We start from the raw sequence: 25,820 nt of genomic DNA on the forward strand, positions 1-25,820 counted from the left end.
TTAGTCCATACTTTTTAGTTTTAGGGATGACAAATACCCTTTCCAAATTTACTAAAACATACAAATTTGTGCAAGAGGAAAAACCCAAGTCTTTAACCTGATCTATTCAGGAGGAAGTATGCGTTCCTCCTACTGGGAATATTACCCTAGAGTAGTGGCTAACCTGGGAAAAAAAAAAACCACAACACTTGCAGGCCAAGAATAATCATAATTCCTACAGTCTCAAAGGCTTTAGAAAGAAGAAAGTCTTCTGCTGATGAACAACTTTTCAACTGAGAACAACTTTTGAAGGGCGATGAAACAGGTTACTTTCTTCATCTCCCACACCAAACACAATATTTTACTTGTATAATCATCCAGCAATTGTGTGCCGCACTAAGACATCTGAATTTAACGGTAACGTAACAATTAAGAGCTGACACCACAACCAAAATGTATTCCTTACTGCAAAGATACCAAATTTCATTTTCTCCACACAAGAGTTTTAAATCTTATTAAAAAAACACCACCAAAGCCTCAAATGGAAGAAATGAGGAATCAAACACATCACTTGTGAACTCCCAATACAATAAATATCAATGAATTTTAAAGCATTATTTTATTCTGATAGCTCTCTCAACATCATTTCCTCTCTTTAATGCCAGTGTATCAGTAAGAAAACAGTATTTTAAAAATAACATGTGTGCTAAAAGCATGTTACTTGCCTAACCATTTGTGTTTCTACAGGTTTTTAAACTCACTTTTTACCATTTTTTTTCAAATAGTATGGATATGTATATTAATCAGTATTTTTAGAAGTTTAGTGTGTTTGACAACTACTCTTTACTCGAATTGGTAATTCTTCATTTTTATGTTGAACACAACCGCGGCCAACCAACCACGCCACAAAGGCCTGGTGACTCATCCCACATTTACAGTCTGTACCCTATAATTCCAGAAATTGGACGCTCGCCTCTCCCAGCTACCATGTACCGCTGCACACCCGAGCCGGGGGCGGCCGTTTACCCGAATCTGCAGCGGCCCGAGACCGCCGCACCACAGAGGAAATGGCGGCACCCCCAGGGGCGCGGAGGGGACAGGGCTGCAACGGCGGCCGCTCTGGCGGGAAGGCTGCGCTCCGACTCCCCGCCTCCCTCCCTGCCCTCTCGCCGGAGCAACTCCCCGGCCCCCCGGGAAGCGGCCTGGTCACCCCGCCGCGCTTCTCACCGCGCCCGTGGGCTCCATCCGTCCGTCGCCGCCGCCTCAGCCGCGGCACGTTGCCGGCACGCGCCGCGCTCCTCAGCTCCGCCTCGCGCCCGGCCGACGAGCGCCCGCAGCGGCGGGCGGGGCAGACAGCGCGGCGGGCGGCGCGCAGGGCCGGCGCTGAGGGGAGGCGGGGAAAGGGTCGGTGCCTGAGGGGAGAGCCGGGGAGGGACCGGGCAGCCCCTCTTCTCCCCAGCGCCCGCGCAGGCCCCCGACCAGGAGGTACGCGCCTCCGCCGAGTCCCGCTCCCCCGCCCCTCCTCCCCGAGGAGCCGCCGCTCTGGGCGCAGCCGGCCCCGCGCTGCCCAGCACCGCCGAACCCTCCTTCCCTCCGGCAACTCGTCCCCTCCGCAAATTTGCCCCCTCTCTCGGCACGCTGGAGGCCCCGCCCCCCCGACAGGATGCCTGCGGCCAACAGGCGGCCGGGGGCGCGTTTCCTCACCCGCCCCCGTCGCCCACCGCCCGCCCTGCCTCAGGGCCTGGGGGCTGCCGACCCCTCGCCGCTGGCCTCGGGGCCGCTACGGTGTGCTGAGTCCCGGCCGCTTCCCGCCAGCCTGCCCAGCTGCCTGCGCCCGTGGGTCGAAGGCGGCTCTCCTGTCACGGGTGAGCCTTCACACAGGAATGGCGGCCGGAAGTTTGGGAGAGAAGGAGGTTGGCGGCTCTACCCCCAGGAACGGCGCTGCAAGACCCCGGGCAGAGCAGGGAACCTCTCTCCGCATCTGTCCCCACCACCTGAGGTAGCAGATGGTGACCTCCAGCCGTGTTTTTATCCCCTCAACCAGGGAGTGAAACAGGGAGGAAACAGGGTTATGCATTTCACCTGAGTCCTCTGGCTTCAACGAGAAGTATAAAAAAGCTCAGTGAGGCTCTTCCTCAGGTCTGACTTGATGGAGACAAAAACATAGTTTAGACTTTATGTCTGTCGGTATGAAGAAGCGAAAGTCCTTACTTAAAGAGACTCTCAAGTAGGTAGGCTGCCCTAGGAATGGCTGTGCAACACTAGGCGTGGAATAACCTTAGAGATTCAGTCTGGGGTCCACTAGCAGAGACAACTCGAAAATACCACTCACCTTCATGACCACTCCTCAAAATATTCCAACTCTTTTTTTTCAGCCCTTGCTGAACTGGAGGAGATTGACCAATAGTAATACTTGTGTTGGATGTACTTCTGTGGTCGTTTAATGAACAGCACTACAACCAGTTCCCCTGTTCCCTAATTTCATCCTGTTTGCAGACGCAGATTGCCCTGAAAATAGCTCTGCTGCTAAACAGGTCGGGAAAAAAAGTTATTCAAATGTCAAGCTCATGATCAATGTATTTACAAGGTACAGCCTGACAAAAATGCTTGATTTGATGATGGCAAGGACTGGAATGCAGTAAATGCATGCTGGGAGAGCCACCCCAGTGGAAAAGCTGCTTTTTGAGGTAATCAAACATTCACAGGCTAAGTCAGAGCAACTCAACCCCAAGACACAATGTCAGATCACTGTAGGGTCAATTTATCATTGACTACTCTCCTGTTACACTTTTTTGGGTGCTTTAAAATAAAAACGTCAAGAAGATTATATCTACAATAAAAAACAGCTTAGTTGAATTCAAACGTTTTGTGTCTTGCTTAAGTTTGCTTTGTGCAGATTATATCAATCCAACCTAAACCCAACAGCACTTTCCATATAAATTAGAGGATTTAACTCTCAATGAGCATAGGCAGTGCACAGACCTGCAGTCCGAACAGGACCCTACACCGCTCCTTACTTTTCTGGTGTTGCTTCAACATATGCTAGCTTCTGCAACATTAGTGTTACCACTGGGAATAAAAAAAAACCCCAAGCTTAAAAGAGACTTTCTGTTAATTCTGTCCCTGTAATATATAACAATGTAATGCTTAACTCTTAGTAGTGACTTTTTTCTAGCTGAGAAAACTGCATAAAAGTAAAGGCAATTTTAGCAGATCTGATGATATTCTTAGAAGAATTATTTTGTGAGATTGCAGAACTCTGTGGAATTGCATTCACTGACTTGTATGAATATTTATCAGACAACAACAAAGCTTATCCTAAGAACAGCACTACATTGTAATGATGTGAAAGGTAGAATAGGCCAAGCCTTTCATGTGCTTCATATCTTGATTTGGGGAATTTGAAGTCAGAACAGCTGAAAGAATACAGAAACATTCAGAGACATGAAAGTGTATTTTGCATAGTTTTAATTGTTGGATCTTCTACATTATACCTCCTCTTCAAGTTAAAAAAAAACTAAATCTGGGACATTTACACTTAAAATAAGGCAGTTGTGACAAAAATACGACTTTTGCAAATAAATGAGAAAGATTGAGCTACTTTTCATTCTGATAATTTAAAAACTGAAAACCTGAAAATCCAACACATCCATAAATGTAACAAGATTACTAGCACATTTGCCAAAAAGTGTTCCATGCGTATAGGATTTAAATATTACAACAAAAGTCGCTTGGCTGCCCTAGCACTGTGTAGCTGCTTCATTAAGGGAATAGTACCCTGGCTCAGGAATTCACTCTCCAAGGAAGTCAGAAGTGTGTCTGTTTTTCCTGGCTCTGCATGTCAGCAATATATGCAGCATGAAATGATCTCACCTACTGTTCTCTCCCACAAATTAAAAGGCAGCGCTGGACAAGGACAAGAGTCTGACAGTCCTGGTTCCTGTAGGCTCTTGCCTTTTGTCCTTTTTTGTAGCAACAGAGAAAGTCAGAGGTTAAGTGAGGAAACTAGGAAAAAAAAAAAGCAAGAGAGAAAAGTAGGGAGAAAAAAAATTATTTGGGAGGGGAAAGCAGGACAAGAATTCTCCAGGCACAAAAAGACAAAGATGATTTTATGAGTAATACAGGGCCTGGCAACAGACTAGTATTTCACTGCTTGATACCCTGACCTTGGAAAAGACAAGCTACCTTTTTTGCTTCTGTTACTAATCTGTAGATAATAATGCTGGCTGTCCTACCAGCACTAAGATCCTTTCACAGAAATATGAGCATTTATATTGTTGTCAGACAGGGAGAGCCAGACCGTACCTGATGAAAGATTACTTACTTCCTGCTCTCAATTTCATAGAAATGTCTCTTAGGATGTTACTAAAAGATTGACTTCTATCTCTGTTGCATAGAGTGCAACTGTATTAAAAGATATTGTAATTTATGAAGATGTACGCAGTGACTTGTCTTACGAGCTTGCGAATGGATTCTCTACACCTTGAGACTTAAGCAGAACAATCGAAAAGCCAACAGCTTATGTATTCAAGGATTTTGAGGAGGCCTTCTGAGAGACTGAACAATGCTTAGAAGCAAATGATGGTGGTCACCTAAGGAAAGAAATGCCACTGAATAAAAAAATTATGGCTAGTGCCATGTTAAAAATGCAGAAGGAAATTACTCATTTCTGGGAAGTTTTCCATTTATTCAAATGGGTGTGTGTATTTCTCTGAAATGATGTTTCCACCTTACAGGCCCTTTTCCCACACCATTCCTTGTCTTGGGTTAGTTGGGCACATCTCCCTTCTAGATGAGCCGTTACTCCTCACCCCATGCCACCTCAATTTCCACCATTCTCTCTGCCCTTTGTCTCTACCTCCTACTTTGTTTTTGGTTGTCCTACCCATACTCTTGCTCACTTCCTCTTGTCTCTATCATCCCTCTTTCCTCATCATATTGGCTGCACTGGTATCCTCTATCCTTTAACCCTTGCAGTCACCCCACAGTGGGTACTGGGGGCGCTCTGGCAAGGTACTAGGTACTCAGAGTACTGCAGGACTCTACTTTTGAGAAGGCTCTGAGAGGTCCTGGGGTCACTGGCAGAGTATTCAGGGGCTTTAGGGGGTATTGGGTTCACTGGAGAGGTACTGGGTAGCTCGGTGGTCTCTTGGGAGCACTGCAAGGTACTTGGGGGCTCTGTTGGCATCTGGGGAGTTGTGAGGGCTGGGTACTGGGTGGGTGAGTGGGGTTCCCACACTTTTCCTATGGCTCCATCAATCTGAGCTACTCTACTCCTATCTGAGTTGCTCGTTTGCTTCTAGTTTCACATTTTCTCTACCCTCAGTGATGCATGATCCAGAGGAACAGGAGACTTGAATGGTCAGGCCACTGAACTACTCTTCCGATACTATTTTCCCAGGGTGGTAGATTGTTACTACATAACAAAAGCATCCTCATTCAATCCATCCTTGCAGAATACTAACCTTATTATGGATGATTTCTGGCTCAAAATGTGCCAGGGCAATGAGTGATTTCTTTCAAATTTGAAGACATACTTAGATTTTATAGCTTAGTTTAAAAATATCTGATTTTCCAAAAGTAAGGGTCAGCGTGACATAGGTTATTGGAACTAAGTCACTACGTAAGACTGGCTTGTTTTCCGTCTCACTTCACAGTTCAGAGTATGTGTGCTTTATTTATAAAGGTGTTTGTGTGCATTTTATTTTACATGTCCTCAAGGGGCAAAAACTTACCGGAAACTGCTACATAAAAGTTCCACTGCTGGTGGAACTTGTCACAACTAAAATTTGGAAGATACTGTTAAAAGTGCCAGCTCTGGAAAAATACTTAAAAATGTAGTAGCATCTGTATTTGCACCTGAGTAAAACTGTAAAGCTTACCAGTACTTTGGTAAATGTCCCTAGCAAATGGAAGAATTTTACAATCCTTTGTTAAATCTGATGATGTGGTTATTAATGCAAAATACTAAATAGGTCTACTGAGAAATCTGATTCCTTTATGTATTAGAAAAGTATAGTTGTCTAACAAAACACTGTAGATATGGGTCACATGGAAATATTAATAGACCATCAGTTGGGTGGGCGAAGAGAAAATTGTGAGACTCCTCGTTTATTTTACCTTAGTGTGACAGCCTTGATTGGCTTTTCCTCTCATTTTTTCCCTACTGTGTTTCTTTTAGTCCAACAAAAATGTAATGCTCATCTTGGCTTTGATAAATTTTAGTTTTTTAATATTCTGTTGCACTTGTCATAATATTATATTTTACGTGTTTCACTGAACTGAATATAACATTCTGCAGACAGAAATAAATTAGTAGAAAAGACTATAAAAAATTGACATGTATTACAAAACACAAGTGGGCAAAAAACACTTGCAAGAAAGATAAAGTATCAGGCTTTGCTTGCTCTGGAAGTGTAAAGCTACATGGATATAAGTGCAATTTAATAACACCTATACGCTGCCATGATGTTAAAGGGGGTCTTCTTACAAGGTAAAGAGGTTCTTCCTTTCCCAATTCATTTGGCTGCCATCAGACAAAATGGCTCTGGCATTTGTCAACTTGATTCCTTAAATGTCAGTATATGTCTAGGTATAGATTCCAAATGGAAAAAAAAGAAGTAAAGAAGCTCCCCATAGAAAGGATGTTGCTAATCTATTCCACATACTTGGGGAATTTTTTAAGAGTCATGTTGTAATTTTCCATTCTAATAGTCTGTTCTATTCTATTCTATTCTATTCTATTCTATTCTATTCTATTCTATTCTATTCTATTCCATTCTTATTCTATTCTATTCCATTCTGTTCTATTGTATTCTGTTCTGTTCTGTTCTATTCTATCCACACAAACACAGTGGAAGAGACAAGCCATTTTATTGTTGCCCATTACAATTTTTTTTTATTTCTTTTATGTGCCTGTGGTAATTTACTCCTTACATGCATTTTTTTCAGATTCAGATAAGACAGCTGTTTCTGTTTTAGCAGATTCCCCTCATTTATGGGGGAATACTCGCATATATCCCTACACATTTCTGTTGCTTCAGTTCTACTATTTGCTACTCAAAACTTCTACATGTAAAAGTGAAGGAAAAGTATAACATAACATAATGCTATTGCTTAGAAACACTATTCTGAATAGTCGAACATAGCAGTAAAATAATTAACCTTTATTTCATTTTGTCTTGTCTTTCTCACACTGCACTGTACAGAACTGTATGGAATGGAATATATACCAACCTACCATCTACCTTTCTCCTGTGAGTGAAGAGCTTCTGTAGTTGCAGCCCCAACCAGCATCAATTCAGGATGGTTATGAAGCTGTTAAACACATCAAGAAGTGTTGTCTTTTCCAGTGTTTTCCTTCCACCTTCCCATGAGTTAAATACCTAACAGGAGTCAGAAGAGAACTGAAATGGGATGCAGACAGCTGAGTACAGGAAGAAAAGTTTATGCCTGGTCTCATTCTATGCATTACGGTTTGATTTACTTTCTATGTCGGTTGATGGAAAAGAATATGGAATTTCATGGTGAAATGGAGAATTGCAACTGTAAAATACCAGTTGCAGAGATGAAAGGAGTACGTTTTAAAACCTCAGACTTTGATATCCTTTTTTAAAGACTTGGTTTCTGATTTTATTAATCAATTTTAAAGAAATAACCCTGGCAAACTTCAATGGGCAACACTGAATCATAATCTGCTTGTATAATGAAACAGAGTATTTTATCTGGAGATCTCAAGCAACTATACAAAGAAGGCCCCTTCCTCTGAAAATATCTACTACTTTTAAAATATTATTAGATAACGTAGGAAGAACAAGAACTCAAAACCACTGATTTTTAAGAATGGCTAATCTTTCCCTACTTGACTTAACGCTAAATTTGAGTTGGTTTTATGTAACACAGATTTTTCCATATTAATGTAGAATCAAGTGATCTTTATAAGATCACTTATTTTGCTCTTGTGAGTAATTAGTGGATTTTTTCTTTGTTTCTTTTTTATTTTGCTAAATTTGCAGTTCACTCTTCCTCTGGCAATTGTGAGCTCTATGATAGTTTTACCTTTTGCCTTCCATGCAAATCAAGGCTTTCACAATACTTGGACTGATATGTAATTTAAATTCTATTTGATTTATTTGCAGTGGCTCTTAGGAAATAATTCAGTGTAAATTTTGACCCACACTATGGACCCGGGGATTTACAAAACCAGAAACATCATTCTTCCTTTTGTTTTTCCTATCCTCCCCCAAATCACAAACCTCTGAGCAGGGCTCTGTTAAAGTGTGGTTCACTGAGCTTTATTGTGTGTAACACCTGCTCACAAAAACACGTATTGGCATCTTTGGACATCACAGTTGCAGAGCATATCTTGAAGAGCTAATACACTTCAGTTTTTAATCTCCCCAAATCTTGCTGCAGAGTCTGACTGTACATCTGAGATTAGATGAAGAGAGGGTAACTGGTTAGAATTATAGGATTCTTCCAAACCACAATGTAAATACATGTCTTTTAAGCTTTCCCAACACAAGTATATTTTTCCACTTTTATTATGGATTCGTCTGCAAATCTCTGCATTTGGGAGTAAAACTATCCTGGCCTTTTATGTGCAGAATGCTTCACTTTTGCTAATCCTGCTCTAAACTATAGTGGGAGTTAGTATAGGCTACGGATTTTAACTACCAGCTTATTTAACCCCACTCAGAAAAGATATAGAAAAACAGTGGTTAACAATGCTTTCAATTTATGCACGTCAATACTCCCACAGTGGCAAATTTCAGGAAAATAAGCTTACATAGATTAGTCATTAGCCTTTCTTTTCCACGTCCTTAGAATATCTTCTAACCTGACATTTTGGAACAAGAGATTTTGCAATAAAGGATTAAATATACTTCATCCCTGATGGAAAGTATTTTGAGTCTTCTTAAAATCCTGTTCAATTAATACCAGAGGAATTTAATTTATTTTGAGGATTACATTTTGATAACAATTATATAGCATATCTTTTTTTTTTCTTTGAGATGACCATTTCTGATGAATTAAGAGAGATGGGCCAAATTTGCATGCATGAGAAACAACCAGACATAAATGATTTTAGCAAGTTTTCAAATCCATCTATCTAGCCACAGGTAAGCTTGTCTTTGGAAGTGGTATCAAGGGCTAGGCCAAAGTTGGCCTGTAACTAGTTCCAGTATAAAAGGGATAGACTTTACAGGGTCCCTGTTCTCTGCTCGCATCTACTACCACTTTAAGCCAGCACAGAAGCTGTCAAAAACGTTGCTGGGAAACACTACCTTGAATTTTTTCGTAGGAAACCAGCTATCTTTGAAATGAGGCAGATGTGGGTGTAGCTCTTTACACTCTTTCCCTGGATGGCTGATCAAGAACGGGAGATCTAAAGGTAGCCATGTGTGACATACTTTGGGTGCATCTGGTTTAGCCTTTTTTTTTGGATCAAGTGTTCAATTTTGAAGCAAATCTCCTGATCATCCTAACTTACCTACTTGGTTCATATCACAGAGCAGTTCCTGAGCGTGTAACTTCTCAGTTGAAACTAAAAGAGACATTGTGCCCCAGGAGCACCACTACTGTACTCTAACGTGCAGCTGTTTTATCCATGGAAATGGACTAGGGCTTTTCCCAGGTAACACCCCCCCAAAATGCCTATGGTATGGATGTCAGGGTCTCAGTGCAAATGCTCTCTCTGCGCAGATCCACTCCTGTTAGATTATTTCATACTTTTCCTCACATCATTCAGGTCAGGAATCACCAGAAAGAATTCCAAATGAGTAGTCTTTTCTCCTGGTGGTTGGGCTTGTGCATATGCCCTCAGTGGTCCAGGCTGCACATCATTACCTTGCTTATGACCAATCCCAGTTAAGCAATGCAAAATATTTCAGAGAGCACATGCGAAGAGGAAGGCTGTGTGATTGATTAACAGGCAGAAGAACAGCCTAAATTCCACACTGATCAAATTTCCTCCAGAGTCTTTAACTGCGAAGTAAATACGAGTACAGCTATTGGTGACATGTCTAGCAATTTTCTTCTGAGTCAGCAAGATTAGAGGCCATAACAGTAGCTTTTTAATTGGGATATTACCAGAATGATTTCTGTCCTCAGAAAGAAGAATCCCTGGCTAACAGATGTCATTTAACACTAATGCTGCTTTCCCCAGCAGCTGCACAGTTCATGATACTCCGAACGTTCCCCCAAAATTGCATGTAAGTGCATGGAAACCATGGTGCCACATATATTTCTAACACTGAATATACCCATTGAGCTAGCAAGGACGTTAAAGGCTGTGACATAGTACGCTGGCATGAAATTATACCTATTGATAGGTAATTACCAAAGAAAGGGGGAAATGGCATACACCTATTGGATCATGCTGTTCATGGCAGTTAACAAGTAAGTTCACATAGCCTGAAAGGCAGCAACAACTACAATTAGACTTCTATGCATGTGTCACAGCCAAAGAAGTACTAAAAGCAATAATCAGAGATGTTAAAAAGAGCTCTGTGAAAAAGACAGTCATTGGTAAATGTTCTCATTAAGTGGGATTACCACCTACCTTAAACAAGAGCCATTATTATTAAGTATCATTAGACTTGAATAAGAATTGACCTTAAGACTCCTCCAAATCCTACAGACAATTTCTGTTATAATGTATAAAACATGCCTCTCTTCCCTCCCCTAAACTTCATCAACTAAACAGGGGGAACTTGAGGAAGCTTCACTAGCTGCACAAAGGAATAAACTCTATGTTTTGCCTAGGTTGTAAGCACCGCTTCTGGGATTATCTGATGCTGTCTATTAAAAACATTATTTTCAATTACTTCATAGAATCATAGAATCATCTGGTTGGAAGAGACCCTCAAGATCATCGAGTCCAACCATTCACTCTGGACTGTCAGGGTCCCTAAACCATGCTCCTCAACACCAAATCCACATGTTTTTTAAACATCTCCAGGGATGGGGACTCCACCACCTCCCTGGGCAGCCTGTTCCAATACTTCACAACCCTCTCTGTAAAGACATTTTTCCTGATATCTAACCTAAATTTCCCCTAGTGCAACTTGAGGCCATTCCCTCTCATCCTGTCATTCATAACGTGGGAGAAGAGACCGACCCCCATCTCCCTACAACTTCCTTTCAGGTAATTGTAGAGAGCGATAAGGTCCCCCCTGAGCCTCCTCTTCTCCAGACTAAACAGTCCCAGCTCCCTCAGCCACTCCTCATAGGACAAGTTCTCTCAGTGCAAGTCTTTCTAGTTGTTAACTTCCTGAACTTCAATCACTGTGGCCAAAAATTTGAAGATAGTTTTATAACTTCTGTTGTGATTCTTTGTTTATGTAAGGGAAATGGATTCTTGTCAAACATCTACTCTTGGAAACCAGAATAGGAAGAAAATGGTTTTTTATTTACAAAAACAAACCAACACATCACATTTTACCCTCCTCCCTTAGAAAAATTCTAATGTCACTTTCTTTTACAACTGATGCTAAATTTAGTAGAAGAATCACTTCCTTATGAGGGATGTGTTCTTTCCTGTCTACAAAATTTAGTTCAAATGTTGCTACCTGCTATGCCTCTGATAAAATTTGTTCACAGAATCTCAATATCTCAGAGTCTACTCCCCTGTTCATGCCAGGTATTGCCTAACCCAGGGTCCATTCAGTCTTCTCTGCAGCAGTGGAGCAGCTGTGCTGTACCACTGTCAAAGTCAACCAGCAGAGCCATGAGCAATGATGTTCTCCCTCCTGCGTGCAGCGACACATCACTACGCCCAGCTTGGGGGTGAAGGAAGCTGTGTTGGTCGAACACACAATGGTTAAGAGCTGAGTCTGCAGGAGAGGAAGCAAATAGGTAAAGAAAGGGCATAGGAGAGCAATGAAAGAAGTACCCCCAACGGTAGCAAAAATTGCCCCAACCATTCTGGCAAGGGCATTCAGTAGTCCTCTCAGGTCTCCTGTGCCAAGTGGTCCACGGCAGCTGGTGAGCAGCAGCTGGTAGGAGTAACTAGGAGGACCCAGGTAGGGGAATGCGGGAGAAGAGATGCTGAGTGCCAGAACACCATGCTACAACTTGGGGGATAAGGAGGTGGGTGCCAGTAAAATACTGCGTCTGGAAAAAGGTGAAAAGAACTGGGGTATGGCCCAAGGTGACGAAAGCAGTCTCATTCACAGGGATTATCCCACGCAGTGAGAGGAGCCGCAGTCCTGTAGCATTCTGCATGATTGCAACGTTCACATCAAAGGATATTAAACTACACTGGGACCACTAACCTTAATTCTGGTGTTTGCTAACTTTTGGGTGGCTGTTCACAGTGCTAATAATCCTTTCGTATGCACTGATCTCCATACAGAAATCAATGCACTCCACACCAAGGGCTTGGGCCTGTGTCTATATAGTAAGCAGTGGCTGTAAAGTAGGATTAAACATGACCTAATTGAGGTCCTGATTTTACCCTTTCTCATACTTAATTGGCGTATCTGTTTGGACAAACAATACTGCTAAACCAAAGGATTATTCCTCAGAGCTAAGAATTGGCAGGAATCTTCGATAACTGCAGTATTCTAATTATTGAAAACACTGGATTAGCGTGAAAGTACTATCGGTCAGTGAAAAGAATTCATCAGTGACTTCAGCTGGAACAAGAACATCATTAAGATAGAGGCATATCACAAAAGTACTTCTTGCTAAGTTAGAGAAGACACAACATTTATACTACCTAGAAAATAAAATAAGATGAAAAAGCCTCACTACACGTACACAACAAAGTAGGAGACAAGACAAAACAATAATTAACAAAAATTTAGGAGGCATTGAATCAAGTAGTGTAAATATTTTTTTTTAAATTTAACAAAAATTGAAAACATATACAGTATGTTTTAAATTAAAGATTATGACCTTTTGACTATATTTGCTTTATCCTGACTCAAATTTGCCTTTTTTTTTTCAGGATAAAAACTTAATAATAGTTTTATAGGCAAAATATGACTTGGGCTTGTCTTGCCAAAACCTGAGTGAAGCTTAGCAACAAGTACATCTTTGTATAAATAAATTATATCATTAATATGCTTTTTTGTTTTATAATACCATATTCAGTATATAACAGCACAAACAGACACAATAACCATTGAGACTTAAAAAAACTCAAGAATTAAGAATTAACTAGCAATACATTTTCTCATCAGTAGCTTTGCATAAATCTCATCAATTCTAAAATGAATTATGATTTGCTATCATTGTGAATGCATACTTGAAGAAATTACAACTTGTCCCCTATTGCTCTTTCCTGATCTTGCAGATTAGATGTTCCTGACACAGGAAGAGATGTCACTTTTCACACTTCATCAACCATGGTCAATTGGTACAGGAGCACCACTTTCAGCTCCCAGCAGAACACTTAATTTTAAGGGCTTCCCAAAATATATTATCTAGGTGGAAACTACTGGCTTATGTAAGCTGTACTGCAGCACAGCCTGAAGACGACCGTATTTTCAGCTGTTTATGATACAAAACACACCCGCTAAGGAACAATTGTGTGCCTCCAGGATGGAGTAAGTTGAGTGCACAAGAAAACATTGAAATAGACACTGCAGGCACTTGCTGACTCACGTGTTCAGGCAAACACAAAGAGGTTCGTTTTATCCATCACCTTGCCTTTCTTAGCTTGAGTGAATTCCTTGACTGTTCTTGAAAATCTGTCCCTATCTCTTCTCAGGTAATTGTAGACAACACTGCAGTGTCTTTGTACAGTGGGCTGCATCCAATCATCTTAAAACTGAATATGGAAACCTGTTAAATACACTTATCACCAAACAATCTTCACTTTTTTTTTACTTTCTATGCAAGCACTTTCAGTGTAAAGCTCTTTTTTGTTAGCTCTTTTTTTTTTTATTAGATATTAAAAAGTGCCAAAACCAATTGCTCGTTTCCATCATAATTCATGGTTCTGTTATGAGAAAAGATTAACGAGACTGGAAAAATACCACAGATGTTAAGTAAGCGAGAAACAGCGATAGCTGAGGGAAAGGTAGTTCCAGCAGGGGAAGATCTTGACCACCAACTCATGGACCACCTACCCTAAACATACCCCGGACCCAAAAGAAAGGGGCGGAGCAAAAGGACTGAGCACATGAAGTAATTTACATGTAAAGCGAGAGAAAATTAACCAATTGTTGAGGAGAATAACAATGAATATGTAAATATGCTAATACACACTGTGTAAATGTTTACTGAATTTCAGGTGTCTTGGGACAGGCACCCAAACTTGCACAATTTTGTAGTAAAGCAGTATCTCAGTGTGTGGATTCACTTATTGCACACCAGGTGAACGAACTCCAGGTTTGGGAAAAGAGTTTGTCACATTTACAAGCAGAAGCAGATGCCTCAGAAGCATCTAGAGATGCATAGTCAGAAATACAGTACTAAAAAATAAACTTCTCTTCTCTTCTGGAGAGAAGTTTAACTAAACTCTCTTAGCTGTACCATACGTAATTCCAAAACCTCTGCATCTTGTGGACAAAACAAATTTGATTTGTTTTGTGTTCCCTATAGGCTTCATGTTTGTGAAACTTAAAATCTATAGGTTCCCTGTAGACTCTTTTCAGTTAATTTACAACCTTTGACTTCTGAAGTCTTTAAGGTGAGAATTAAATTATTTTAAACTTTCGATCTCAGAATACAACAAATATCTCTCTAATTTGGAATATGCAAGACATATCCTGGAAAGGATAGAGTTCTTTAATATGTTATATGCATCTGTGCAACACGCTACACACAGTTCCTGGTAGATGCAGCAAGTTCCAGCTATGAGAGTAATTTACTGTTCCCAAATAATTACATCAGTGATTAAAATTCATGCGATTTCACAAAATATATGAAAAGGCTGCAACGTATTTTTACGTGAAGTAATAATTCCCTCTGATAACATACTGCATGGTAATTACCTTTTCCATTATCTTTAAATTAGTCGTCTTAGGTCAGTCTGTGTGACAGAATGTGGACATGTAACCATAAGCTTTTATTAGTTCTTTTTCTTTTCTCTTTGTTGCAATGACTTGGTATCATGTCCTCTCTCTTGTACGATGCATGCTGGGGTTGAGTCTTCCACTCCCTTACAGGTCTTTCCTCTCCAGTATTTTTTAAGATAAATGTTTCTTCAATGTGAATATTTTGTATCTTCTTTTAGAGTTGCTTATTTTGTGGCCTTTCTCACTGAAAAAAATCCAAAACAACTGTTGTATACATGTCTTATGTCATATTTTTTACGCCAAATTTAGCTGGAAGCTCATGAAAAAAAGTTCAGTGGTATTTAGATTTGTCCCTCAATCAGCATTTCTTTGTGTTGAATCTGGTAAACGCCTTGGTAGCCTTGACAGAAGTTACAGTTTTTTTATGTGGAATTATAAATATTATCTATTGTATATATAAACAGAAAAATTTCACATCCTTTAAGTGGCAATTATGTCCTGTAGCTAGGCGTTTGTTGGTAGCTAATGACTGGCTGGGGTGCTTTCCTGCTTAATCATTGACTGCCAACAGGTGCCCAACACATTTGTTAGGAAATTACTTTAGAAGCCAGACAGAAGTGAAAATTTCCCCTGCATCTTTAAAGCCAATAGCTGTAATTTTGAATAGCCTTACATTTCCAGTGACTCTCAGCTTGCCCAGCCCTACCCCTCCTATTTTTCGTCTTTCTATGTAATCTCTTTCTCACCTGTCTCGCCAGCTTTCCTCTTTCCTAGGCTTTCACCCTCGCTGCACTCCCCTTTACCCTGTCGTTGCCGAGGTCTCCATGTAGATAATCTCATTATAACTAAATGCCACCTGAGGAATTGCGAGGGACAGCACCACCCTCGCACTAACCCTTCACGGCGGGCCATGGCTCTCAGCCTGTCCCGGGTGGCTCCTCTTCTCCGCCTCGCGTTGCGGCGCTGCACCCGGGACCGCGCGGTGCCTGATGCCGGACGGCGGCGGGCCCGGGGCGCGGGGAACCGGCCGCCGCCGTCCCGCGGCATCGGCGGCTCTGCGGGCAGCGGCGGGCCCGGCGCTCCCGCTCGGCGCCGCCAGGGGGCGGTGCCGGCCCTGCAACGGAGGGCGCGGCGGGTCCGGGACCCTGCCCGGGCCGGCGGCCGGGAGGGGGGCGAGCTGAGGAGAAAAGGCGGCGAGGTGGCAGCCCCGCGTGACTCGGCATGTTTGGGGCTCGTTTTCAAGCGATGGAGGGTCCCACCGTGAGCCTCGCCTTCGCCGTCTCTTGCGAGACTCCCCCTCACGCCTCGCACCCGCTCTGCCGGCCCGCCCGCGGCAACCGGGGCCCGAGCGCGGTGTTCCCCTCCGCGCCAGCCCCGCGGGTGGCGGTGGCACCGCGCCCTCGCCAGCCGCCGACCTGGCAGCGTCCCTGCCGCTCCCTGCCCGCGCTCCTAACGCGAGTGCCTGCGCGCCTGCACCGCAGCCACGCGGGCTGCGGGTCTGAACGGGCGTTATCCTAAAGCCCCTCTCCTCACGCGTGTTTCTACCCTGACACGGGCGCAGCCCACACCTTCCCTCGAACACGCGCGGGGAAGCACTCGGGCGCTGTCCCGGCACGCTCCCCACGGGCAGAGGGGACGGGAGGGTCTGTCCCATCGCTCCCGCTTTGCTGGGAGCTGCGGTGGCTGCGATCAGATTTTACAGCTCTCCACGCGCTCACTCACCGCCCTACCTGCCCCTCGGCCGCGCACCGCCCAGAACGCCCACCCAGGCGTCCCGCGGGCACGCCCCTCGCCGCGCCTATTGGCCGTTCGCGGCGCCCCCGAGGGGCCGCCGCAGCGCTGAGTGGTCCGGCGCCCCGTCCGTCAACGCCGCCTGTCAAAACACGCCCGGCCCCTGTCACAACAGAGCGGTGCCGCGGCGGCACTTCCTGCGCGCGCGCCGCCCGCACGGCGCTCCCCGCGGCCGCGCCCGCCCCGCTACTTTGCGCCATCCCCGCGGTGTGGGGCGGCGCCGCCGCCCTCTCCGTTTCTCCGGCTCCGCGGGGGCTGCCGAGTCCCGCGCGGGCGGACTCAGCGGCGGGGGACGGAGATGGCTCCTCTGGGGAAAGTTGACGCTGCCGCCGCCGTGCCGTGAGGGGAGCGCCGCCGGACGCCGTCCGTGTGTGTGTGTGTCCGTCCCTCCACCCGCTCAGCGCCCCGGAGAAGTTGACACCGCCCGGCGGGGCAATGGCAGAGGCTGCCGGCAGCAGGGAGCAGCCGGCGGCGGGCCGTGCCCCTCCCGACGCCGCTCACCGTGCTGAGGAGGAGCCCGAGCCGGCTTCGCTGGACGCCCCGGCGGCCGCCGCGGGCAGGAGGCGGGAGCGCCGCAGCGGCGTCTCGGCCGTCGGTACCGCCGAGCGCTTCCCCGGCGGCAGCCTGGCACCGGCGGCAGCGCCCGACCCTGACGCCTGCCTGCTGGAGGCGGCCAAGGCCACCCCGCGGAGAAGCAGCATCATCAAGGTAAGGGCGGGAAGTTTCCGCCGGTCCCGCCGCCGCTGGGTTGCCCGGGCTGAAGCCGCTCTCCGGTGCGCCCGTACCCTCCGGGCGGCTGGGGCCGGCTGGGGAAGGTCCGGGACGGGCGGGGGGCAGAGGTGTGGTGGGAGCCCGCCGGGCAGGGGCTGCGCGCACCCTCCGCGCAGGTGAAGCGGCTGCTCCGCCCGCACCTGATACGGGTGCCGGGGCTGCGGCGCTGCCTCCGCGGAGCCTTCCGTGGGAAGGCGCGTCCTCGGGCCCAGCGGCTGCGGGAGGGGGTGTCCCCGTGGAGCCCGGCCGGCTGGTCCTGGGGGAATGGGCTCTGGAGGTGGTCCGTGGTGGTACTGCTCCTGCCGCCGCTGAGAGGGGTCGGGGTCCCGCCGGCACTCGTGCGTGCCCCGCGAATTTGGCAGCGGGGCAGCTTCCCGAGAAGTTGAAAAGTTTTTGTGTAGCAGCTCGTATCGGTTCGTGTTTAATATTTATGAAGCACCTGGAGGCAGAATAAATAGCTTCTACTGCGATGGTTTTCCTTGCTCTCGAGTAGCAAAATATGCAGTGTCACAGACTGACAGAAGGCGCGTTTGGAGGCTGAATGTAGTACAGATTGCTACGGAGCAGCGCCGTGTGTTTAACACCCTTTATGTGAAACTAACAGGTCGAGCGTGATCTTAAACCCCTCTGTTTTATCATAATCTGGTAAGGAAAATGGCCTTATGAGTGTGTTTACCTGGATTGGGTTGTTTGGTGTGGGTTGTGTTTTGTTTTTTTTTTTTTTCCAGTTTAATTCTTAAGAGTAAACGATGTGGTTTCGAATTAAATGGTATCTCCTTGCAAGTAGGTAGTCTAATCGCTAGTTTCTGGGGAGACGATGAATGAAGTCTCCTGGGCAAACTTAATTTAGCATATGGTCACATGTGATCCTCTCGTAGTGACTTGCACTTGGAAGGCATCGGGAGAACAGTGGAAAAATGAGGCTTCACTTCTGTAAGTGTGCGAAGGCACAGGGCAGAGGTCTAGCTCGAGGCAAGAAGCAGGGAATTCTTAGAGCTTGGTGTATCCATTCAAAGGAGAAACGGATAAACAAAATACTTGCGTTTTGCATTTTAAAGCTTCGACATTCAGAGGAGACCGAGATAGTTAAGTGCAAAAGAGCCTCGAGGATCCTTTGAAAGTTCCACCTTGGAATGTTAACCTGTTAAGTCCCAACAAAGCGTTGAAGTGTGGTTTTAGTCTTCTGAAGGTATCCACTGAATGTGATGGGAATGCTTCCAACGTGAAGTTACATAAATGTTCTACTAAATCAGGACCAAAGTCCTGGAAGTGTTTTGGTATGGAAATGGTATTTTATCTTGGAATTGTGTGAAGGTTTCAAAAATTGAAAATGTACAGTCTTGGATTTAAATTAAAGAGCGTAGAATTGTTTTTACAGACTATACCAGTTCTACGTGGTAGATATGTTTTAATGTCACAAATGGTAGATAAATTTTAATGACTGGATAGCATTTTCACCAAAGGTTGATATTCAGTAATAGTACTGAGGGTGATAATGATCTGTCTCAGTTTCCTGTGCTTAGGAACGGTGCATTCAAACTGGAGCAGGTGCAAAGGAGGATAACTAGGATGGGCTGATAAGGTCAATGGTTTGAATACTGTATGAGGGAAAACTTGATTTCTAGGACAGCATTGCCTTTAGAACAAAGGATGCCTGTTCATAGATCCAGTCTGGAAGCTAGAAACTTATTCCAGTCACTGTAAGGGTCTGGAATGGTCCTATGATAGAAATGGAGTGAAAAATACCGTAATCCATCTTAAATTTAGTTGTGAAACTGATGAATTAAATTAGATAATATGCTTGTGTCTGATTAGCAGGTATATTAACTGAGAATTTGCAAGCTATACATCTCTAAGGCATACTGTTGGGACCTCATACGTTTATTTTCCCACAGGGTTGCCTCAGTGGTGTATGAAGTGTTTTGAATCACAGTTTTCCTTTGGTATTATACTAGTGAGTGGGAAATACTTTTAACCTGGGGTAGGAATTAAATAATTTGTCTGCATCTTTCAGGAATTTCTGATGTCCTAGGAAATGTTCATCAGGTGTTGGATGCAAATTTTAGATGGAATTAAGATAAAAAACTCCAACTTATTTTACCTCTCCTCCTCCCCCCGCCCCCCCCCCCCCCCCCCGGACTTTAGCGAGCAGGAGTTCTGTTTAAGCATTGTATGTTTTGCAGGGGAATTAATTTGACAATGTTTTATTATATTTATTTTATTCTAAAAAAATCTGTATGTTCATATAAATCTATAGTCAGAGTAGTATTCCATAGCTTTCTTTAAGCTGATCTTACCAGCTGAAAGAGAGGTTTAAGAAAGCAAAGGAAGCTGTACAGTAAGGGCAAGCTCTTATTCTGCAGGAGTTGAACACTCTTGTCCTATTTTCCCATTTCTCTCCCAATTATTTAAAGATGTACTTTAAGCATGAGTGGTCTTGCCGAATTAAGCAAGAAGTTAAAATTCTGTAGATTTAGTTGATGGAAGTATACTTTTAAGAGCATTTTCTTTCCTAGCTATCTCTTAGAACTCTGCAAGTTTTCAAGGTTAGCATCTGAGAGTGCAACTCCAGTGGAAGCTGGATTTGCTTACATTGGAGTGTTTTGGCACCCACAGTATAACTGTGAAGTATGAAGGGCTGAACAGGGACTTGCTTTAAAAACCTTTCCTGCAGCAAATTACATTTGGCATATACTGCAAGTAAAACATGAACCCTTCTAGATAATCTTCAGTGCATTCATGTGCTCTATATTTGGCTTCAGAAACAAGAGAACTCATTTATATAAAAAGAACAAAATGTAGCTGGAATATTTTTATTCCCATTTTGCTTTGCTAATGTTCATAGCTTTGTAGATTGAGGTACACTTGAAATAGCATTAATGAGAAATAGTTGTAGCTGTTCTTGTGCTTTAAAAAATTTCCCTAATACATGGACACTAGTTGTTGTTTTTTTTTGGTTGTGCTTTTTTTTTTTTTTTTTTTTCTAATGGAAGGAAGAGGTAAATGGTCTTACTACAGACCTGAAGCAAGAAAGGGGTTTTGCCTTGAGGGGCTTGAAGTCAGCATGGTATAATGGTTGGGAGACAAAATTAGAGAAAGGACAAGAGAGTGTAGACTTTGAATCATTTTTGAAGAAGCTTAAAGATGGGGCATGCATTGGCTAAATTATTTGCCAAGTGCTTCCATGTTTTATTTTTTCTTGTGCGTAATCCAGGGCTGATTGCTTGCAAATAAAATTCTAATGGAAACAACTTTTAGGTCAGGAGAATGAAAGAGTGCTCGAAGAACTGGGTTTCTTCTTTCTTTACATGTAAAGCTTTGCAAGCCTTCCTGTGTGGGGTTCTCAACAGAGTTGACCGATGTTTTCCTTCTGGCATGTTCCTGCTGAAATTGCCACGTACAAGTGTTTTATTAAACAGGTCGGAAGGCTGTGTAATTTGTTATGTAATGATTACTGAAATATTTTGTAACTGTTTACCAAAATATTTCCCCGTCAGTTCTTACCCGGCTTCTCTCTCTGCTTTGTTTGCATGCAACACAAACTTTTGGGACCATGTGGTTCTTTTCTTCCCGGATCTTTGTGTTAAGATACTGTAGCAGATAACGCAGCTCTGCGTTATGTTAGTAACAGCAGGCTGTGCCCATGGAGTGAACGGGAAGCAGGAACTGCAGAGTCAGACTTGAACGTTATTCAGTCACAGTGCAGCTGTGGAACTTTCACTGAAGTTCTTCCGCAGACTATTTCCCTCTGTTTGGTGCACAGATTTTTTTCTTTAAAAGCCCATTGAGTTGTTCTTGCCCGTCATATACTACTAGTGTAAGAACTGCAAGGATTAGGGTTTTGCAATTGAATTCATCAGTGGAAGTGTATCAAGATGGCCAGCTGTCTTGTTTCAAGAAGTTGTATTTATCCTAGTGACATTTTTAGCTTTTAAAAAAACCAAACCTACAATAAAAAAGAATAAGGCTTGGTTTCTTTCAGCTAGCGTTCTGAAGTGTGGTGGCAAAATTTAAGAGTTTTAAATACTTGATACATCTGTCTGTGCAACATGACTATTTAAGAATGTTTTTGAGAAAACAGTGAAGTTTTTCAGGACTGTAATGATTCTTCAGTAACTCTTACTTAGCTTTTTGCTGTGTAAGCTTACATTTAGATACTTGCTACTTAATAATCTAAAACAACTTAAAGCTGATGAATTAGTTGATAGCCCAATGGTGACTTTACCACAACTACATTATTTGACGTATTCATAACTACCCCAGAAAAATAGGAAAATATTTAGGTAGAGAATACAATAAAGAATACAGTAGAGCATAAAAAGTTATTGAGAAGGGCAAGAATGACACATGGCTAGCCATGGAAATGCTGCCACAAAATGAGAAAATCATCAGATTGTTCTGGAAAAAGGTAACTGGTGGGTGATATTTTAGATGTATGTAAATTCCCAAATATTGTAGAGGCAAAACCAGGGAACGGATAATCACTCTCTTTTTACAGAACGTGAAGGAGGGGAAACCCAGTGATAGTTATATAGCAGCAGGTTTAAAATAAATGGAAGTATTTTCTGACACAGTGTGTGATTAAATCATGCACTTAACAGCCCCAGAGAGCTGTGGTAGTCAGAAATGTAAATGGGTTCAAGCGGGTTCAAAATGACAAATCGATGGAGGAGAGCTTCACAGTGCACCAAAAGCATCTGGCTCAGAAAATCCCTAAACTCCAAGCGGTTGAACACTGGGAAGCGACAGTGGAGGATTGATCACTTTATAATGTGTCTCCCCACGCATGTACTCCCGTAGCTGGGATACCAGCCTAGACTGACCTTGGTCTGTCCCAGTATCTGTTTGTTAAGAAAAACTTGAGTACACTGTTAAGACTAGACACAGAAGACTGTTTTATATTATTGCTAGTGTAAACATTTCTTAGAAATAAAACCAGTCTTCTCTGTTAATTAGTTATTTAGAATTATTTGTTGTGGGTTTTTGCCTTTACAGAAGAGAAGCATTTTGGAGGTATTTTTTGGATTGCTGTGGCATGGCTTTTTATAGTCTTTATAATATTTTTGTAACAATGCACCTGTATTCTGTACACTACTTTTTTTTTCATAAGAATCTACTTAAGATAGGTTTGAACAGAACCTGTACTGGTTGTAGACTCGCTTTTGTGAGATGAATTGCATCCAGTAGTTAGTATCACTGAAGATGAACAGTTTTTCTACAGAACTGTTGCATTTATCACTAAGATACTTTCTCATGGAAGGCAGTAGGCATTTCAGACTGGGATTTAACTCCAGCCTCATCCTTGAAAACAAAGCAACGTTCGTTAGATGGCTACTGTAGATAGCATGGCTGTGCCTAAGTTGGTAACATTGTAGTGAGAAGGATTCAGAGAGCAATTTAGGTCTTGTGGAATACTTTGTGTCAAGCTATCAATAATAATTATCTGTAGCAATGCAGACCAAAATCCACTGAAGACTTAAGTATATAAAATGGGGTTCAGGTGCAGCATTTAGAGATATGGATCCCATGAAGTTATCTCGAAGGCTCTTACGCCTTTCAGAGATCTAAGTTTTGCCAGAAAAGTGTCTTGCAGAGATCTTTGTCATGTGCAGGCACAGAGTCACTTACACTTGCTGTTGAGCATTTTAATATGTACCTCGTGCCTAAGTCAATCTATGAATAATAGCTGAAGGTTTCTTTCCATTCGATTTCTTGGAATTCTTCGTGCTTAATTTAGATTTTCTGTTTCTGATGGTTGGATTTGCCACAAAATACAATGATTCCGATTTCCAGCCATCTCTACGCTCTAGTAAAAAGTTATTTAAGTTAACTTCTGCTCAAGGAGAACTTGAGGTCTGGCTAAAAGTCTCTTAAAAATCTATGGGAGCCTTTAACACCGACTTGCATAAACTTCAGGTAGTACTTTCAAAAAAACCCACACCCCAGCAACCTACATCCAGGGCAAACTGCTTTTATTAAAGTTTATAGCAAATTTATCTGTTATGCTGACTGCTAACTCTGGAGTACTTTTCTTGTCAATCAGTTTCATGTAGCACATAATGTAACACGTGACAAGTGATCCCATTAAACATGTGGGTAGAGATGGATAATAGCATTGTGTTCGTGGTATCTTTCCGTACAGGATCATAATAGTCAAAATTATTTTAATGTCTTCCACTGACATTACCTAAAGGTGACTTTTTTCAGACTTGCTGGGATGATATCCTTTCTGTAGGATACCAGCAAGCCTGATGATCTGCAAACACAAGTTCTGGCAGGTCTTTTCAGGAAGCTGCTTGGTAGGTTTTCTAGGTAAGAGATGGGAGCAGCTGTTATGGTCAGGAATAGGAGATGAAGTTGGTGATACTGGTTGGTTTGTTTTTAAAATATGTTATGTGCACAAAGACTCTTGTGTAGAAGTACATAAATAGTAATTAAAAACAATGTTCTGTTTGCATAATGGCACTGGTGGGTAGAGCAGCGGCAGAGGAATGCTTTCTGCTGTTTTCCAAATATGTTAAGCAGCTGTTAATAAAACTAAGTTTTCATATCTGTGCAGAAATGCAAATCCTGTTTCTTATGATAATATTTTATTCATTTTGTAGTTCCACTGAGATCAACTCCATCTGTAACAAAAATGTTTTATTTGAGTTAATGGTATTTTTTTTTTTTTCCTGTCCTTCCCCATGGTACATGTGAAAATGTAGACAGTTACTGTAGAGCCAATAATGCATCCTCTGTGGTGAAATATTTAGCTGATCATGCTCATAAACCTAATCAGCACTTTTTTTTTTCTTTCCAGGATGCACCTGGTAGCTGTAATTTTTGGTAATACCTTGGTGATTTTTCTAAGAAATGGGGAATGATGATTAATAGAACTTTTCATTACACATGTATTCTAGCTTATTATTTTTTCTTTTAGCCACTACTAGTTGAAGGTTTTGACATGAATGACAGTTTAGTAACTACTCAGACTTGATTAAAAAGTTAAGTTCTGCAAAAGCCTAAATGCCTTTGCCAAATACTAACAAGCTCTGAAGTCTGGTGTCTTTGTATGTTTTGGTGTAGAAGTGTATTTACAGTCAAAGACTTGTTCTTAAATCTTTCTGTATCATAAACGTTTTTGGTTTTGAAGCCTACTTATGTAAAATACTGTGTTCTGGGAGAATCTTTTTACGTCAGAAACTTGTCGCTTTAGTGATTATTGAGCCCCTTCCTGAAATGGGTTTAAGTTACTGAGATTATTGTAATGACTTCATTCAGTTGTGGTTCATTGTTAACACATATATTTTTAAAGTTGAAAGTCTCTGACCATTAAGACTGTGTAAGGGCCCCAATTTAAATAATTAACTGAAATCAAACTGAGATAAAATATTCCTGTTCCAGAATCAAATTTTATTGCATCAACAAAATTGGTTTCAGGATTATTTGGGGCAGCATGTGTCAGGTAATGTTATTGTGACATACCTATTTAAAGGTGCATCCAAGTCTAAAAGGCAACTGACACCAAAGTATTACTACTTTACTACTGTACTGAGTGGATTTTTAAAAATATTCTAGCTGTAAAGGTATGTTGCAAAGGTTTGATTCTCCTCCTGAGTTGCTTGCTTAGAGGACTACTAATACTCACACCATGTCTTGGATAATCCCAACAAAAATAGCTACTGAAAACATTCATTATATTCATACAGATTATCCCCAGAGGTTCTCCAGCCTGCTAGATCTCAGCTCTGCTGGTTGACCTACGTCATGCTGCTTTGGTAGTTCTTTGAGGGGCAAAAGGAGCACGTCTTTGCTGCCCAGTACTTTGTTCAGAGATTCATACAAAGTGGAAATCAGTTTGAGTACTGAGAAGTTGTCACATATTGCTTTGCAAGGGTGTAAATGATTACAGAAGAAGCAGAGTGGTGGATAATAAGGACTCCAAAATCACCGTTCTTCACTGGAAGTTTGTTTTGGTAACTTGGACACAACTTCTGAATGGGCAATAAGAATCTCTGATACTTATTCAGTCTGAAGCTGGCTACTTAATGACACACCTTTCAAATAAGTCTAGAATCAGATAAAGCATAGTGCTCATGGTTTATTATTTTATGGACCCAAAGTCTGTCAAGCAGTGATCCTCTCAGCATAATTTGGATCTAATTACCTATATTGTATTACAGGAAGGCATAGCATGTTTTTAATTCATTAGACAGTTTTGATGGATTCCCAATCTATTTTGATTGTAAGCTACAAAAAGTTTTTATTTTATTTAGCTCTTTCAGATAGTTTTGGGGGAAGACACAACAAAAAGAGTTGCTTAAA

At 42.6% G+C, this 25,820-nt stretch overlaps 2 protein-coding genes across 2 annotated transcripts in view; one reads left to right on the forward strand and one right to left on the reverse strand.

Annotated features, from left to right (window-relative positions):
* Positions 1-16,174, reverse strand: part of BOLL (boule RNA binding protein) — a 37,609-nt gene extending 21,435 nt beyond the window's left edge. Inside the window, exons 1-2 of the mRNA XM_086615876.1 lie at positions 15,938-16,174; positions 3,288-3,347 (exon numbers count right to left, since the gene is read on the reverse strand). Of these exons, the coding sequence (XP_086472002.1) occupies positions 3,288-3,347; positions 15,938-16,174 (297 nt within the window). The remainder of the gene's footprint in view (positions 1-3,287; positions 3,348-15,937) is intronic.
* Positions 16,175-17,177: 1,003 nt separating this feature from the next.
* The window catches only part of PLCL1 (phospholipase C like 1 (inactive)), a 198,522-nt gene continuing 189,879 nt past the window's right edge, over positions 17,178-25,820 (forward strand). The window contains exon 1 of the mRNA XM_086615744.1: positions 17,178-17,450. Within this exon, the coding sequence (XP_086471870.1) occupies positions 17,178-17,450 (273 nt within the window). The remainder of the gene's footprint in view (positions 17,451-25,820) is intronic.

Source organism: Tauraco erythrolophus, chromosome 8 (genome assembly GCF_009769465.1).
Source record: "Tauraco erythrolophus isolate bTauEry1 chromosome 8, bTauEry1.pri, whole genome shotgun sequence".
NCBI lineage: Eukaryota > Metazoa > Chordata > Aves > Musophagiformes > Musophagidae > Tauraco > Tauraco erythrolophus.